Below are 16,996 nucleotides of genomic sequence, written 5' to 3' on the forward strand. Positions count from 1 at the left end.
ATCTACGCTGCTATGATCACCTTCTACAACCTTGCCTACACTTCGTCTCCCATGAGCCCAACTATAGAGCCGGCAGATCCCCCCCTCCCAGCCGTCCCTGCAATCCCCTCGTCCTCGCCACAACCCAAGAAGCGCAAGATCGGGTCAAAGGCCTGCGATGGCTGCAAGATTCGCAAGGTGCGCTGCTCTGGCACGCCTCCATGCGAGCGCTGCACGCGCGGGGGCATCGCATGCACATTCCACAAGACGCAGGCCACACGCGGGCCTCGAAATATGCGACCCAAGACGCTGCGCCAGATCCAGTCGTTGCAAACACAGATACACGCGCAACCTGGCGATGATGGTGGCGAGTCGAGCGTTAGTGCAGGGAGATGTGCAGGCTCTTGCAGACTGTACAGTCGAGAGGAGCATCAAAGAATCTCTACGCACATGCCGGCGTTGCAAACTCCTAGCCCGCCAGAGTCTGCATCCAGCCCCGCACCTACAGTCAGCCACCAGCCGTCTCCCTTAGTATCATCTCCACAACGCACGCCGGTTGAGACGCTTGTCTTGAGGCTATGCATCTATCGTCTGCGTCTCTTTCCCGTCTGGCCTATTGTCGCGGTAGAAGAAATAATAGCTTCGCTGCAGGTGGACACAGGAAACCTCGGCACATACGCGCTAGCCAATGCAATTGGCGCCGCCACTATGGCCCAACTCAAACTCCGGCGATCCCGTAGTCCAGAGATCACTGACAGCGTGACGGCGGCGGAGATGGCAGGCGAGTGCCGCTGGGCTCGGACACAAATAGAAATGCAAGAGCTAGAGGAGGATGATGAAAGAGCAACACCTGGGGCCCAGGCCGAAGCTGCTGCCGGCAGGGGAACATCGCTCAACGCATTACGCACGTCCTTCTTTTTGCACGTATACCACGAGAACCTCCAGCCTGGAGGGAAGTCGTCGCTATTGTTCCTCCGTGAAGCCATTACGCTGGCCCAGCTTATGGGCTTAGACCGTGCTTCTTCCTATGCCGACTTGCCCGAGTCCGAGCAGCGCATGAGGCGACGTATCATCTGGCTTTTGTTTGTCACCGAGCGAGGCGTTGCGCTGCTGCACAAGCTGCCAGTAGTTCTCACCGCCCCGAAATGCTTCCCGCCCCTTGATTTGGCAGATGGCGATTCTAGTCAGACAAGCTGTGGCGAGTCGGGGCCGGTCGGATTGGCAATCCCGGCGGATAGCACGGGTGCGGCCTCAGAGGAACCAGACTCGGTTCATGTCCTTCCGGCCTTTCGCAAGCTAGTTAACCTATTTTGGATCTTTGACCAGTCTGGCGCTCTAGAAACACTGCAGAATACGGACTTTGGGCAGACGATAGAATCTGCTCGCCCAGAGGTGCTTTCTACACGCCGGACAGACGCAGCCAATGCCATGACTAGTGTTGGCGCAGACACCAATACAGCTACATTTCGTGCTCTTCAGCAGCATCTGCGAGACGTTCCTTTTGATACGGGAGCTAGCGGCAACGATGTTCAGCGTGCAGATCTCCTCGTCACGCGTCAGTGGATGCAGATATTGCTCTGGCGTGCTCTAATCACACACCGGCAACTGCGCTCATCCGATGCCAGCAGCCTTCTACAATCCTGCACCAGCCAGCCACAAGAGCCCGCACCTGGATATGCCTCGTCTCTCAACCCGCTCCAGATCGCCAGCGAGTTCCTACGTCTTGTGGCGTCTGTCCCACGTGCTGCACTTGACGCCCACGGCCCATCGTTGGAATACAAAGTCTACGAGATCTCTCGCGCTGTGGCTGATGCACTGTCCGCACGTTCCATGCACGGAAATGCTGCCGCTCTTGCCCGCTCTTCGCGGTCCTGGGCAGGCGACCAGAGCCCTGTACAGGTTCTGCGCGACTTGCAGCATATCTTAGCCTCATGTCGAGGCGGTAACCCAAATCTTGTTCAGCGTCTTCGCCAGCAAATTGCGCAGATACAGTCTGGTCCCGCAGCACTGGCAGGGGACCTTTTTTCTCAGAGCCTGAATCATTACAGGCCCTCTCCAACTGCATCACCTCCACTGTATAGTGCTGGTCAGGCTTTGGCGGCATCTACATGGCCAGAATCATCGGCTGGCGTTGTGTTGGAGAACATGAGCTTGGATCCCCTACTAAGCATGGGGATCGAAATGGGGGTGGGGGTCGGCACTAGGCTAGGAGTTGGAGTTGGAATAGGAGGGGGGGGATTGGGGGTGAGCCAGTGGTACTATCAAGCCCTGGAAGGGGAGTTTGGACAGCATCAGTAGCAGCAGCAACCGAGCAGCACGACAAGAAGGAGCCAAGTTTGGAGTATTCCTTGTCTCTGAACTCACCCAAGGCAAAAGATCCCACCATCCCTTTCTCGGATTTCGTCATTTTAAGCGCTCCTCTAGTTGGGTTACGACTTCCGGCAATTTCTCCGTCATTTTCCCCGTCAATTATGCCATCTATAACTATCCAGACTAGCAAAGATTACAATTACTGCCTCTAAATTTGTACCTTATTTAGTGTCTGCGGCCTTTGAGCTTTGTTCTTTGACTTTCCCCTCTCCCTTCTTCACTGACAACCTGAACCACGTTTGAGACCCCAACCCTAACAAAGACACCAACAACAATTACACAGCAACAATGGCCTGGGAAGAACCAAGAAAGACTGGCATGCAGTATCGCCGCCTGGGAAATTCTGGCCTGCACGTTTCGGCTCTAGGCCTTGGCGGCTGGCTAACATTCGGCGGCCAAAACGAGAACGGTGAGCCCCCCCCCCCATAGAGATTGTTGCGTTGCTTCCCTCTCTAACACAGCTTCCTGTAGAAATCACTTTTGCCTGTATGAAGGAAGCATACGATCGTGGCATTAACTTCTTTGACACTGCCGAGTCTTATGCTGGCGGCAACTCAGAGATTGTCATGGGCCAAGCCATTAAGAAGTTTGGCTGGAAGCGCAACGATATTGTCGTCAGCACTAAGCTCAATTACGGCGGCGCGAACGGCGAAGTACTGGTTAACAACCATGGGCTCAGTCGCAAGCATATTATCGAGGGCTTGCGTTCGTCACTACAGCGTCTGGATCTTGAGTATGTCGATATTGTCTATGCCCACCGCCCCGATCGCCTGACGCCGATGGAGGAAACTGTCCGCGCCTTCAACCATGTCATTGAGACCAAGGGCTGGGCTTTGTACTGGGGCACATCCGAGTGGAGTGCTGACGAAATCGCCGAGGCTGCGGGAATCGCGCGTCAGCTTGGTCTGGTGCCGCCTATTGTCGAGCAGCCATTCTATAATCTGCTGCATCGTGCCAAGGTTGAAACAGAGTTCCAGCGCCTTTATTCCCGCTTTGGCCTAGGCCTGACAACCTTTAGCCCGCTCAAGTTCGGCCTGCTAAGTGGCAAGTACAATGAAGCGACAGAGGCGCCGCCAGCAGAGAGTAGGTTCGCCAAGGGCGACGACAAGTTTGTGAACTATATGCGGGGGAATTACGGCAACCAAGCATGGAAGGATGATATTGAGAAGTGCCGCAAACTGAAGGTATGTACTGTGCTAAGAACCTCTTTCTTCTTAAGAATCACAACTAACACAATACTCCCCTTTCCGTTTCTAGCCCATTGCCGACAAACTAGGAATCCCGCAGTCCAGACTGGCCCTTGCCTGGTGTCTCAAAAACCCCAATGTCTCGTCAGTTATCACAGGCGCCTCCAAGCCTGAGCAGGTAGTAGAAAACTGCCGAGCTCTAGAGGCCACCAAGTTGCTCACACCGGAGATTATGGCAGAAATTGACGAAATATTTGGAAAGTTTGAACTGGATCCTGCGCGGCAGGACTGAAGGCTCAATGCAGAGCTGGCCAGCAACAAAAAACCAAACGTCATGGATATAGAATGCTATTTCCTCTTACAGACCCTAATCTTTTATAAGTCGTGTATATAACCCTAATGTCACAACTATGAAACCCATCCTCTGTCAAACATCTAACTCGTTTGTGCTGGCAACTTGCTTGTTTCGTTTCATCGTCCAGTGTGAAACATGCTGGGTAGCTTTCTTGTGGCTGCTGGACAAGGATAAAGCTCACCCCAAAGCCATCGCCTGGAGTCGTCGCAACATTTTCAACACGACTTCAAGTAACCAAGGTCCCTTTCGAGCTTCAGGTTAAGCGCATTTCCTGGGTTTGATAGCTGCGATCAAACACGCGGCGCCTCATTTAAAGCTGAATGGAAATGCAGTAGGTAGCCTAGTCTTGTAAACTATCTTGTGTATAAATACTAGCCGTATCTTTCTCACCTTTGTACATCTATTCCCTTTCAATCCTCAGGCCGGCACTCAATATCAATCTCATCACATCTTCATCTCAACTTTCACTCATACTCTTCCTTCTTTGTACATCAATTTTCATATTACACTTTTCATTTAATAATCCTCTCAAGTCGCAACCCTTAAAAATGCATCTCTCTCTCCGCACTGCTTTTGTCTCTCTCCTGACTCTTGCCAACGCGGCTTCCCTGGAGCGGCCCGGCGCTGCCATCAATCGTCGTTCCCCTGCCATTGAGGCCCGTCAAAGCCAGGGAGTCAATGCCAACCGACCAGTTCCTAATGGAGCCTGCTGTGTTGCCAACACGAGCTTAAAGCAGGATGTTTGCTCCGTCAACGGACAGTCTGGCCGCTGTGTGCCTGCCAGCGTTAATAATTGTATGTACCCTTATAAAAACTACGCACAATGAATGAAATCATACTAACTGTTTGTCTTTGGTTTGCAGGCGGCTCTGTTTTAACCTGCATTGAGGATAACAGACTTACATGTGACCCTCAAGTATTGGAACGAGGCCGTCCTTTATGCCGCCTGGCAAACGGGGCCTAATCGGCCGCTACACCCCATCTATTTAGACCCTCATCCCTCTACAGATAGTGCAATACATATTTCGCATCATCATTCTTTACAGTTTTCGGTAACAAAAGCGCTCTAATATTAGACTTTCCCTGAAAGGGCTCGCTAAAACAGTATCAACCCAAGCCCCCTTTCACGTAACATCAGAGCGATATAGCGATAGACCGATAGATCTGACCTAGCTATGGGATTTAGACGTGAACAACGGCAATGTCGTCGTCGTCATCGTGGTGGTTATGGTGTTTGTCATGCTTATCATCATCATCGTGATCATGGTCGTGGTCATGGTCGTGGTCGTGGTCATGATCATGGTCATGATCGTGGTCGTGGTCGTGATGGGCATGGTGGTGGTGCTCATGATGGTGCTCATGATGGTGCTCATGCTTTGAATCATCGTCGTCATGATCGTGGGAATCATCCTCAAGGTCGAACCAGCCTATCAACGTTAGATATTGTCTGTGAAATCAATGGTGTATATAAAACCTTACCATCCTTCTTGATGGGCTTGGGCATGGGTATTTGCCTGAAGTTACCACAGGCAACACGAGTGTTATTCTTGTCATGGATCACAAGACTGCGGTCACCGTAAAAGGCAGCATCGCCGGGGTTGGTGCTGAGGTAGGCATCCAAGAAGCTGCAAATAAATCTGTTAGATATGCAACAATGATATCAAGACCGAGCAACAACTTACAACTTGGTAGCATGGTCCTCAGTAATTTCAGTATGCTTGCCAGACAGATCACCGATCTGGCAGGTCTCAGGACGGGTAATATCACACTCAGGTTGGACGCCACGGTGGTACGGGTCTAGATGTTCACCAGCGGTTTTGCAATCATCTGACTTGATCGCGTGCTCGTGGATGTGGTAGGCTAATATGACATTAACAAAGCGCTCATGCCTGTAAATTTTGGACAGTACTCACAATACGGGCTATCATGTGGGTTCAGACCATCCACCTTGAGATGAAAGATAACTCCTAGACCAGTGGGATCAGAGTACGAAATAGCACGGCCACTCTCGTGAGAGCCCTTCAGATCCACAACGTAGGCATGCCCAGGAACATTTTCCGTGACAACGGGGGCGGCGAAGACATCATGATGGTGGTGGTGGCCGTGATCATGGTGATCATGGTGATCATGGTGGTCATGGTGATCATGGTGATGGTCGTGGTCGTGATCGCCGTTATGTTCCGAGCCTGCCAGAGCTAGGCCTGCAGTGGCTGCCAAGATAGGAACAAAAGAGAGCTTCATAATGATAAACGTAAAAAGAAACTTTTAAGTAAACTGGGTGATAAGAAGAGAGAAAGTTGATGATGCGGAGTGAAAGAGTAGAAGAGAAAAAGGACTAGAGGAGTGGCCAGAGCAGCCTTTTATGCTCGGAAGTTGGAAAAGCCAACAGAATATTGAGCGCACAACTACGGCAGGTGCGTATACTCTACGAGAGGCAAGACTGTGGTGACCATTTGTGCAACTACCCCTCTAACTGTGGCCTTGTTTTCAAGAACGGGAAGGCATGGAGTGGCTGCCTTTGACAACACAGTAGTTACTGAAAAAAACACATTCTTTTAGTAATAATAAACGTCAAGCCTTCCAACAGAAAAATGCGTTGCCGTTATTTCTTTGATTATACGTACGTAAGTACTTGCATCTGGCGCCATTTGTTTTTAGTGTCAGGTGTGTTCTTTCCCGCCATGGTTGCCTTCATTGACAAGTTGCCTTTAGAATCAAGGCAACTGAAGAAATGCTTGCTCTAGAAAATAGTAATCACCAAGAACTCCTAAGCCAGTGATGCAGTCGTACCCTTCAGTCGCCGGCCATCCTTTAATGGATGACCCATCCTTCCAGCTACAGCCTATGCTAGTGCCTGCGGTCACATCGGTCAGTTGCGAAGCAATTTCTTGCGAATAGAGGGCAGGATTCAAGAACCCAAGAGGCTTCTTTCCGGCTTGAGCTCTTGCCAGATTAATTCTAGCAATTACACTGGCAAGTACGGGGGTACTGGCACTAGTTCCATAAACAGTCCCCTGGACTCCGCCGTGCCTAATCAGAAACTCGGATCCTACGGCAGAGATATCGGGCATTGACCGGCCCCTCGGGTTGTAATAGCCGTCCAAGGTGCCATTGAGACGCTCGATGTATCCCATGACCGCAGAATCTTGCCACTCTGGCCGAGGGAAAAGTCGGCTGAAGCCACCAGTAGAAAAGTCGGCACCCATCAAGGTTTCGGAATTGAAAACAGCACCTACAGTAGTTGCCCATGGGCAAGAACCGGGGAAAGAGGTGATAGTAGTACGTGTGTTGTTCCCATCGTTGGTTTGGCAGTCACCACGATGAATTCCACGTGACCCCCCATCGCCTGAAGCAAAGAGAACTGAGATGCCGCGTGCAGTCACGGCGGCTATAAGGTCGCACACCTTGTGGGCGTAAGGGGTGGGAACACTCTTTTCATCGTCGGCGTAAGATATAGAGAGAACAGAGGGCACCTCATCGTCGCCCATTTCTAGAATTGCCTCGAAAAACTCCAGGAAAGGCTCGTTATCGTTTTCATTGGCAGTGACCTCTTTTCCATCATCGCCCAGTTCAACCCCGCGACCTCCAGTGGACAAGTAAGAGACTTTGGCAGGGTATGCGAGAGGAATAGCGTACTGTACGTCTAGAGAAGCTTCCCCCCCAGCCTTTCCTCTTTCCTGGCTATTCAAGCCACCATTTATAAGTATGAACGTCATGTTGCCCAGTTGTTGGGGTAAAGAAGGCAGGTGCTCTGTGAGGAAAAGAGAAAGATCGTTGTTGTTAGGATACTGCTCGAGAAACCCAGCAATTCCCAAGTGTGCCGTAGCGGTTGAGTTTTGGGAAGGCGTGGTGAAGTTGTACAGTTGCTGTAAGCACTCTGGGGTGACTTCGTAATGGCATGGATATGAAGAAGCCGACTGAACCGTGAAGTCGCCAGCATTGCCATTTATACCTAAAATCAGTCCTCGTTTTTCCCTTGCTTCATCTCCTTTTGTAGTAGAATCGCTTGGCTTTGTTTTGGCGAAGTCATTAGCTAAGCGTCTGCGTGCCGATAGCGGTTCCATGAAGTTGGCAATGGGATGCACAAAGGAGATATGCCGTGCCATATTCTCGGGTAGCGAGTACTTGAGTGTGCGCATGCGCGGCGGTTCATGGTTGAACGAGTATAGGCCAATATCTGCATCTAGGAGGTTGCGTGCTTGGGCCACTGTAAGTGTTGCATGAACCCAATCCCTGCGAGCATGAACAGACTCGCTACCTACTCCGGCGTTACTCAGCCACTCTCTCACGGCAAACACTCGATCATCAGCAACCAAGTGCAGAGCCCTGACTTCAGCCCCCGACATATGTGCTGTGTAGGCAGCACTATTGATATTAGAAACTTCAAGCACTCGCTGCTTGAGGGTATTCATCTGGTCTGCGTTGTGCAGCGAGAGCGAGAGCTTTAAAGTTGCGTTGTCGTCTGCCCGGCCATTGAGCTTCCAGCCATCCGGCAGCTGGCCCACGTTTTCAACAGTGATTCGAGCAGGTAAAGAAGAAGCATATGCGATTGTTGCTAAGCTTGCAAGTAAAGAGAGCATCGATGAAAAAGGCATGATGGTTGTGCTTTGAGGTGTGTTCACCAGCCAAATACGACTATGCCAACGCAGGCGACAGTGAAGAGAGTACTGACGTGTAAATGCAAAGTGCAAAGTAACTAAAAAATCGAATCTGCACAAACACGAAAGAAATTAAAATACGCTATGCCAGTTCAGCTTCTTATGTATCAAAACAAAGTAGTGCCAAGGGCGCTGTAGCCATATCCCGTTGCACTACACTAGCGGGAGGCAACTTGGCGTTTATTAAGACAGGTCTATCAAAACAAAGGGGCCATAAACAACGACCGATACTAGCAAGAGGAACGTCCCAAGCGATCCGAAAAGACCTTTTGGTTCATTCCTTGAAAATACTAGACTTCCATTGGCTTCCCCTTGTCTTGTTACTCGCGAGTTGTTTCCCAGCCTCACTTCTCCCTTTGTACTAATATTCCTTCTTTCCGTCTTCCTTTTGTAGCCTCATTCACTGTTGCCAGCCGTCAATAACCCAGACGCGAGACAGGTCACACAACTTAAGCCTTGACACAAAGACGCCAGCTACACATGTCGTTACGGTCTTTTACAGATAGACATGCAGTCATAGGGTTTCACCTAGCGTGTAGTGTGAGACATGGGGAGCTGATCTGGCACTGCTGCACAGGACTGGACCGGAAACAAGACGAACGTTTTCTTCTTGGGAAAGAAAAAGGAATGTGCACATACGTCTTGAGAAATTCTACCCCCCCCCCCCCCCCTACTAACTTGGAACTTGGTTATATCGCCACTTGTCCCTGAACTATCATGCGTTTAGAAAGCAGCACGTTCTCTAGTGCTGATAGAGGTTGCGTCTAACCCTAGACCCAGTATTCCACATCAGGGTTAAAAATCATTTGCTCCTCAGCCCATCATATGCTTATCGATAAGACCTCCCTCGTTACAGTCTTGACAATCTGCAAGCTGTCTTAGACCCTTGGCATCAGGTCCAAAACAGCTTACAGCTCAGCCTTTCCCTCTTTTTCAGTTATTATTTTTTTTTGACCTCTATGCGTTTCTTCTTTTGCCGACTCCGTAAAGCGACTCGCCCGATATCCACAATGTCTAGTAAGTCCTCCTCTGCCACAGCCTTAGGTGCCTTATCTCTCCTCTTCTTCTCTCCGTACATAGTCTCATTGCTGATCTCTTCCCTCTCGCTTTTGCTATGCCATTAGCTCCTACCGACCGCCGTCCCATTGTAATTTCCGGCCCTTCGGGCGTCGGCAAGGGTACGCTCTATAAGATGCTTTTCAACAAGCACCCCGACACCTTCACACTCTCCGTGTCGCATACCACCCGAGGCCCTCGTCCTGGCGAGGCTCACGGCGTCGACTACCATTATGTCTCCAAGGAAGAATTCATGGATCTTGTTGGCAAAAATGGCTTCGTCGAATGGTGAGCCCTGGTTCTTCTCCTCTCATCTACTCGTCTTTCACTAACCATCGTCCCCTTCGTGCGCAACAGGGCTCAGTTCGGCGGTAACTGCTATGGCACTTCCAAGATGACAATTGAGGAGCAAACGGCCAAGGGTAAACTTGTGGTCCTCGACATCGAGATGGAAGGCGTCAAGCAGGTTAAGAACAGTTCCATTTCTGCCCGCTACGTTTTCATTGCACCCCCTTCGACTGAGGAGCTCGAGAAGCGTCTCCGATCGCGTGGCACTGAGACTGAAGCCAGTGTGCAGAAGCGCCTAGCCGCTGCTAAGGATGAATTGGAATTCAGCAACACGCCCGGCATTCATGACAAGATCATTGTGAATGATGATCTGGAGAAGGCTTACAAGGAACTTGAGGGGTTTGTGTTTGCTGCGCCTCCTACTGAAATGGCGTAAAGGTCGAGCCTTGTATACATGTTTAGGTAATAGGGGAATCCCAAGCACGTGTGTTATGATATATGAAGATATACCAGTCCGTATACCCAAGTATGCATACTCAAAGCCGTCACCAAAAAAAGGTTTAAGAAAACTAATAAATTCAAGCAAAACACTATCTTGTCAATGTCGTTGTTGTCGTTCGTCCCACATCAGTATTACAACGACTCTAGCCCCAGACCAGCCAGCATTCCTTTGCGCAATCCAATGCCTCGAGCAAAACGGAAAACAATAATCAGAGCATGTCCGACTTTCCTCAATTATTTGGCATTTCCTGACAAAACCAGTGTGGGAGCAAAACAGACAAAAAATAAGAAAAAAAGAAAATCCCCAAAAGCAAGAACGAAGAAATCCAAAGAAAACATATGATAATAAATCCCATGAACTCTAACCGTAGTAACAAGATCCCAACATAAACAAAGAAAACCCCGTGGTTCCCCCAGGAAAAGAAGAAAAGGAAAAGAAAATCGCAAAGAGTCAAGATGTTGATCTTTTTTTTCTCATCTTTTCCCTTAACTTCTTCCTCCAGCCTAAAAAAAACTGAGAGCGAGAGAAGCCAAAAGAAAAAAAAAAAGAAAGAAAAAGAAATAAGTACACAATAGCCCAAAATATCGTTCCAGAAGAAAAAGAAGAATGACAAGCCAGGCAGATAAAAGGAAACAAACAAAAACAAAGCAATAAAGCGAAGCCTGTATCCAAGGGAAGAACGGAGAGAAGGAAAAGAAAAAGTACACGAGAATTATTAAGTACCAAGCGGCCAATGATTTGGTTGGCAAATTGGATCACCGTGTCTAAGAAATGTCTGCGAAAAGAGAGCAAAAGAAACAGAACTCTAGAGTTGAGGCTGAAGTTGCGATATTAGGTGCCCGGCCGAAGGGCTGAGGGCCGAAAGGGCGAACTGAAAAGTTAGGAGTCAACGGAGTACTATTAGCCCAAGTAAGGTATAGTAATAACTATCTTTACTTGCATTGCACTAGATAGTAAGAAGCCTTGATTTATCATCGACAGACGAAGAACCAAGTATCAGCTGCTATCAGTCCAATGAATAATAGTATTTCAGTGAATCCAAATGCTCTTAGTGATGGGCTCCATCGCCGTAGCCAGTGTTTCCGTATACCGAGTGCTGTTGTGTTCTGTAAGTCGGGACAACCGCATCGTATTGAGCGGCGGTGCCTCCATCCCAGCGCTGCTGCGCGCCTGGCAATGTACCAGTGGCTGCTACAGTTGCGTGCTGTTGCTGCTGTTGCAGTGACGGGGCCTGCATTGCCGAAACATATGAGCCCGCAGCTCCAGGTGTCGTCATTGGTCGAGCGTCTAAAGCCGTCAATGGCGGGATATTATGTAGTCCCTGGTGGCCGCGGAGAGAGGGTGACAAGGTACGAGGGGGTACGGATGTGTTGGTATAGCCACCCCAGCCTGAGCTGCTGGACATTGATCGTGGCGAAGCCATACCTTCGGGGTGGGCGTTTTGCGCAGCATGTACGGTGTAAGCAGCAGGCACAGATTCGGTTGGGGTGGCTCCGGGAGGCGAAGGAAGAGACTGGTAAGCCGCGCCCAAGGATGAAACCATGTGCGAAGGGCCCATGCCATTGTGGACGTTTCCAAGAGCTGACGAGGGACTGTTGGAGGCAGACGGGTTGACGCTATATTTGCTAATAATCTTCTTCAGTGCGTTTTCGAGTGCAGACCAGGCAAAAACTTTGACGTCCTTTTCGATGTTTCTCGGCTTGGGGTTGCTGAATCCCATGATGACTTTAAAGAATTCTTCAGTATCAGGTTTAGCCTTTCCAACAGTAGCTGGCTTGAAGCCTTCCAAATTGCGACGAATTCGGTTCTTCTCTTCAACCGTAAAGCGTGCAGGAGCAACCAGGAGCTGTTCTAGTAGAGAAATGGTATCAACCGAAGTGATGTAACAGCCCTGGTTTTCCTGCCACCAGATGCAGCTAACACATACGCTTTGGGGCGAGCGCTCATTAGCAACGACTGGGCGAAAGCTAGTCTTGATGCTAGAGCCGGAAATCGTTCGTCGAAACTGGACAATGCGTCTTTTGTGCGACCACTCTTCGGGAGACCATTGCTCAGCCATGGTCTTGAGTGGGGCTTCTAACTTGAGTTCTACTCTTTGTGGGTATGAGCTGTAGCTGTTGTATCCGGTTCCATTCATATTACTGCCCATGCCAGTTTGAATAGTGCTTGTGCGCACGAGCCGGGGAGGGATGTTGGGCATATTAGAGGAAGTCATGGACATTGAAACCGATGGCCGCATCATGTTAGGTGAGGTTCTAGTTGATGGATCAAGAGGCTGGGCATAAGAGTTCCATGCCGTAATAGAAGGTCTTAACATAGGAGCATTGCGGTTGTACGATGAAGAGCTAGAGAAAGTGGGATTGCGGTAGCTGGCGATCATCTCAGAGGTGCCTTGCGAGTATGAAGCGGAAGGCCCATAAGCCATCGTATTGGCCTGCTGGACATCGTATGAGTTGGTGGTAACATCAGTCATAACAGACTTTGAAGGTGAGCCGCTCTCCGACGACACTGGCGACTTTGTATCCTTTTCGGCGACTTGTTGTGGCGGTGACGACGTAGTTCCAACAGTCGATACCAAAGTGAAATTACCAGCCATGATGCGGCTGATTTCACTGCCATCGGCAGCACCCGAAATAATGACTTGGATGGGAATATTGGTGGGCGATCCATGAGGAACTTCTGCACTAATAATGTACGTACTGGTGCTTTCACTGGCATCGCGCTGAACTTCGGCTGTGCAAGACAGATTCCCAAACATGATGGTGACAAATGGCGATGAAAGAGCATATGGGCTAGAAACACGTATGTTGACACGAGTGCCGGGCGGTCCAGAAGGGGGATGCATGGAGATAAAGTTGGGATATTGCTCGACTACTTGGCTGTTAAACGAAGTGTCTGGCGCAATCTGAGCAGGATCGTGGGAGTTAGGATACCCTGTTGATGCATACTGATAAGTATGATCAGGGTAGTCGCGGGCAGCATCGTAGTCTAAAGTTTCAAGTCAATCTTTGTGTTCTTCTAATCTCCTAGTTCTTCTTTTCCTCACTTGGGCCGCGCTTACTATGCATGTGGACTGGTTGAGGCTTTGCGAAGGTTTCCATAGTAGGTATACTGATCACTATTTCTTCGGTTGACTTGGTGGTTCAATCGTGAGGATTGCGGTATCAGGAGACTCAAATTTGTTGTCCAAAATGATCAAGTTAGTAGCTTTGAAACTGAGGCTATAGTATAATGTTAGTAAATGGCGTCGTACATGAATGTGACCAACATGACTGAACTCAACTCCATACCTCAAACAGCTTGTACCGTGGCTTGTTGTCAGCCTTTATTGCGGACATCCTTGCGGTTTGAGGAAAGAGTGAGATGGTGATGGAAAGAGATTTTGAGGATAAGGCGGAACTTTTCACAGAGTGAATCTTGAACCAGCCAGCCTATTAGAGGGGGAGGTTCCCATTGGTGTAGAAGGCTAAGGACTTACCAAGTCGGAATTAATAAAACGAAGGGTGGCTGTTGTTGTTCTTGGAAGTGTTGACCAAGAGAACGGATGGGGACCGTACTTTATATGTCACAGTAGCTTGCGGAAAAATCAAGCCGACTTCAAAGAACTATTGGCAGCCGTTTTCTGGTCGGTTTTTTTTGGCTTTTTTCTTTTTTTTTCTTTCAGACAATCGGTAAGGCGAAAAGAGAGCAAGGGGAGCAACAGATGTCACTGACGGGTCCTGGTCTCAGATTCTTCTGGGTTCTGGGTGCTCACGGGGAAGAGAGCAATGAGTGGGATGGCAGAGACAGATTCAAAGAGTGCTGCATAAATGCGAAGAGCAAGTGACATGTCAGTTCCACGGTGTGTCCGCCCAATGAGCTTTTTGCTAGACAGATTGAGTCTTTTTCTTATTCCTCAGTCCGGAGCCATTCCCGTGTGATTGGGACTAGCGTGTGAAGATGTGCATTAGGGAGAATAACAGGCAAAGGAACATACCTGAAGAAGTTTTGCCCTTCTATATATGTACAAGTGGTAGAGTCCGTCTTGTGCAATATTAAGCAGACAATCGCGCCAAAAGCTGTTTGTGTGATGGAAGCTATGCTGTTTTAGTAGCGATGCTGTGTGTAGGTAGGTGTCTATGACAGAATTTGTCGTAGTTGTTGTCGATGTCTTGCCAAAGTCTTTAGATTGTATGGTAGCAGTGTTAATGTGTTTGTCTTCTGTGGGTGGCCCGAACCTGTTCGCATGTAGTACTGTAAGTCCAACAAATTCGTAGTCAGGAGAAAGTAAAGGGAAGGTAGGCGATGCAAGCTGCCGGGCCCAGTTTGATCTTTCTGGCAGCAAGTATCGAGAAGCAAGAATGGAATATGAAGAGGAGGTGCTCCGTTGGGTCACAACGAGAATGAGCAAGCAAACAAACGGCTCGAAACTCCAGGGCTGTCAGTACAGACAGGCGGGAGGTGGCAGTTAATGACAAAATCAATGGACAAGGGCAGTGAATAGGCAGTATCCTTGTGATGAAGAGAGTGATGCAGGCAGCCGGTAGTGTCCAGATAAGAAAAGCACCTGTTCTTGTGTGCTGTACTCCGCTATGCGTTGAAGCTCAGTCCCAAGACAGCGAAGACGCAAGTAGGCACTGGGTGTAGGAAGGTAGGTGATGTGAGGATGGAGAGGAACTAGCCTGGCTCAATATGTGCTAACTCAGCTTAGCCCGCTTGCTTATGTGTGTCTGTGCTTGTTTGCTTGCAGATGCCTGTCTATGAGGCCAAACTGGAACAGTATGAGAGGGCGAGAGGGTAGTAGAAGTGTGTAGAGCAGGGAAATAAGGCAGGAGCGGCCGGCGATGGCAGTAGTTGGTGATAGAGGTGGCAAAGGAAAAACAAGAGGAATCACTAACCAGGTTCAATATGGGACAGGGAGTGTATAAAGAATGAAGCAGAACAAAAAAGAAGAAACAATGAGAAGATGGGGGGGGGAGAAAAAAAAAGAAAACGATGCAGGCGGCGGACAGTCGACAACTTTTGTGTGAATGTGAATGCTAATAGCTGTAGTCTGTTCTCCAGTTCCAGGCTTTGAGTAGATGTAGACGTCTTAGTCGGAGTCAGGATTGGATTTGGGCAGCTTGGGCTTGGAAATATTCAGTTCATGGAAACTTGGAACTCAGACCCTGGAGTCAAGCCTTCTTGTCTATTCCGGGAGGGGGAACGGCCGAATAAGTAGAAACGGCTATATTTGTGCTTAGTACACAACAAGCCAGGAAAAGAGAAAAAAAGGACGAGAAAAAGAAAGAGCGTAGACTAAGAGAACAGACCTAGTACATTATCTTTCCAAAGGGAGGACAGCTGCTCGTAGAGATGGGGGGGTGTAAGCCATAGGCCGTGTATGTACCCTCCCCCTCCAACACACCCCCTTTGTCCTAGTTCTTCTGGTGTGGGCAAACTGGAGAGACTCCGGGAGGTGCAAGAAAAGCTGGGGGGTGTAGACTTTCTATCTTGCCCTTGCCATCCTCTTTTTTTTTTTTTTTCCTTCTCCCTTTTTTCTTTCTTTTTCTTTTTTTTACCGTTGCTTTTTACTCGCTCTCTCTCTTCATCTAGACCTCCCTGTTGCTCGTCTTCCTTTTCTTGAGTCCAGTCCCCAGTCGGTTGGCTATCCCAAAAGGATATCCCCAAAACCGAATGATTAACAAGGCCTTGCCTTGGTGGGTGTATAGAAGATGTGGATGGGATGTTGGCGAGACGCTATGGAAGTGTTGAGACGAACTCTTCCAAGTCCGCTTTATCTTCAGAGTTATCTTCTCCAAGCCGTATGGGTGATGACAAAAGCCCACATAACGTGCGGCATGCATCCAGGACCTTGAAAGATCACAGACATAGATATAGTCATCTGGTCAATCATACACTGTCATGGGAAAAAGTGGCACTTGGAGTGGGGGCAGATACCTGGGTGGCGGACAGGCAGCAAGGAACACAGAAACCGTTATTCAAGAGCCGGGGAAGATATCTGCGCCAACAGGATGATCTAGGCACTGGATGAGATCAACGGGGAAACACTACATAAAGCCCATCGACAAGATGAGAGGAAGGGGAGACGGGATAAGAAAAAGCAATTATTTCCCCGACTGTGCCAGGAACTGATTTGTGCTGAAATCTGAATAATGTGTTCATCTATCTTGATATAGGTACACATGGGCCATGCACACTTCTGTGTGCTACATTTGAACAGGTAGAGAGATGGGGATTTCTAGGCTTGGGAAGACTTGTGTGTAGATATGTGGACATTGGTTGTTGATTTGGGCGGTGATGCCACTGCAAGCTCGCCCAGGAACAGACGCCCAATACAACTTTTGGGTCCAAATAGTGCACATATTCCGTATCTACGGTCACCAAAAGACCAAAAGCTGTCAGAAGCCGCCAAACTTCTACTAGACAAGGCATCGAAATTCTGTAGTGACAGGTCTAGCAAATGCTGGCACTACCAGACCAGCGACCAAGAGCCAGATACAGGATGCCTTTCCCCGCATCAACGTCCGTAGGTTAATCCATGCATATACTTGTAAGCCTGCTCGTGTGAATAGATAGCAGACAGAAACGGGAAGAGGAATGTCAATTGGCAATGCCCATC

The 16,996-nt window shown here is 49.2% G+C and overlaps 6 protein-coding genes across 6 annotated transcripts; 3 read left to right on the forward strand and 3 right to left on the reverse strand.

Moving 5' to 3' along the window:
* Positions 1-12: 12 nt before the first annotated feature.
* HOO65_020458 (putative sucrose utilization protein SUC1) lies at positions 13-2,277 on the forward strand (the record flags this gene model as incomplete). The annotated part of the gene is made up of 1 exon (XM_071000071.1): positions 13-2,277. The coding sequence occupies one exon, from the start codon at positions 13-15 to the stop codon at positions 2,275-2,277; it is 2,265 nt and encodes a 754-aa protein (XP_070861096.1).
* Positions 2,278-2,637: 360 nt separating this feature from the next.
* On the forward strand, positions 2,638-3,828 carry HOO65_020459 (putative voltage-gated potassium channel subunitbeta; the record flags this gene model as incomplete). Its single annotated transcript, XM_071006855.1, has 3 exons — positions 2,638-2,758; positions 2,821-3,533; positions 3,607-3,828. The coding sequence occupies 3 exons, from the start codon at positions 2,638-2,640 to the stop codon at positions 3,826-3,828; spliced, it is 1,056 nt and encodes a 351-aa protein (XP_070861097.1).
* A 1,245-nt stretch (positions 3,829-5,073) lies between these two features.
* HOO65_020460 (uncharacterized protein) lies at positions 5,074-6,132 on the reverse strand (the record flags this gene model as incomplete). Its single annotated transcript, XM_071006910.1, has 4 exons — positions 5,074-5,318; positions 5,371-5,516; positions 5,574-5,751; positions 5,805-6,132. 4 exons carry the CDS (start codon positions 6,130-6,132, stop codon positions 5,074-5,076), a joined length of 897 nt encoding a protein of 298 aa, XP_070861098.1.
* A 473-nt stretch (positions 6,133-6,605) lies between these two features.
* HOO65_020461 (Tripeptidyl-peptidase sed3) lies at positions 6,606-8,486 on the reverse strand (the record flags this gene model as incomplete). Its single annotated transcript, XM_071000072.1, has 1 exon — positions 6,606-8,486. The coding sequence occupies one exon, from the start codon at positions 8,484-8,486 to the stop codon at positions 6,606-6,608; it is 1,881 nt and encodes a 626-aa protein (XP_070861099.1).
* A 1,177-nt stretch (positions 8,487-9,663) lies between these two features.
* Positions 9,664-10,329, forward strand: HOO65_020462 (Guanylate kinase; the record flags this gene model as incomplete). The annotated part of the gene is made up of 2 exons (XM_071007050.1): positions 9,664-9,893; positions 9,963-10,329. The coding sequence occupies 2 exons, from the start codon at positions 9,664-9,666 to the stop codon at positions 10,327-10,329; spliced, it is 597 nt and encodes a 198-aa protein (XP_070861100.1).
* Positions 10,330-11,443: 1,114 nt separating this feature from the next.
* HOO65_020463 (transcriptional regulator Medusa) lies at positions 11,444-13,496 on the reverse strand (the record flags this gene model as incomplete). Its single annotated transcript, XM_071006567.1, has 2 exons — positions 11,444-13,383; positions 13,457-13,496. The coding sequence occupies 2 exons, from the start codon at positions 13,494-13,496 to the stop codon at positions 11,444-11,446; spliced, it is 1,980 nt and encodes a 659-aa protein (XP_070861101.1).
* Positions 13,497-16,996: the final 3,500 nt, after the last annotated feature.

The sequence above is a fragment of the Ceratocystis lukuohia genome (assembly GCF_044167205.1).
Source record: "Ceratocystis lukuohia strain C4212 chromosome Unknown Supercontig2_pilon, whole genome shotgun sequence".
Taxonomy (NCBI): domain Eukaryota; kingdom Fungi; phylum Ascomycota; class Sordariomycetes; order Microascales; family Ceratocystidaceae; genus Ceratocystis; species Ceratocystis lukuohia.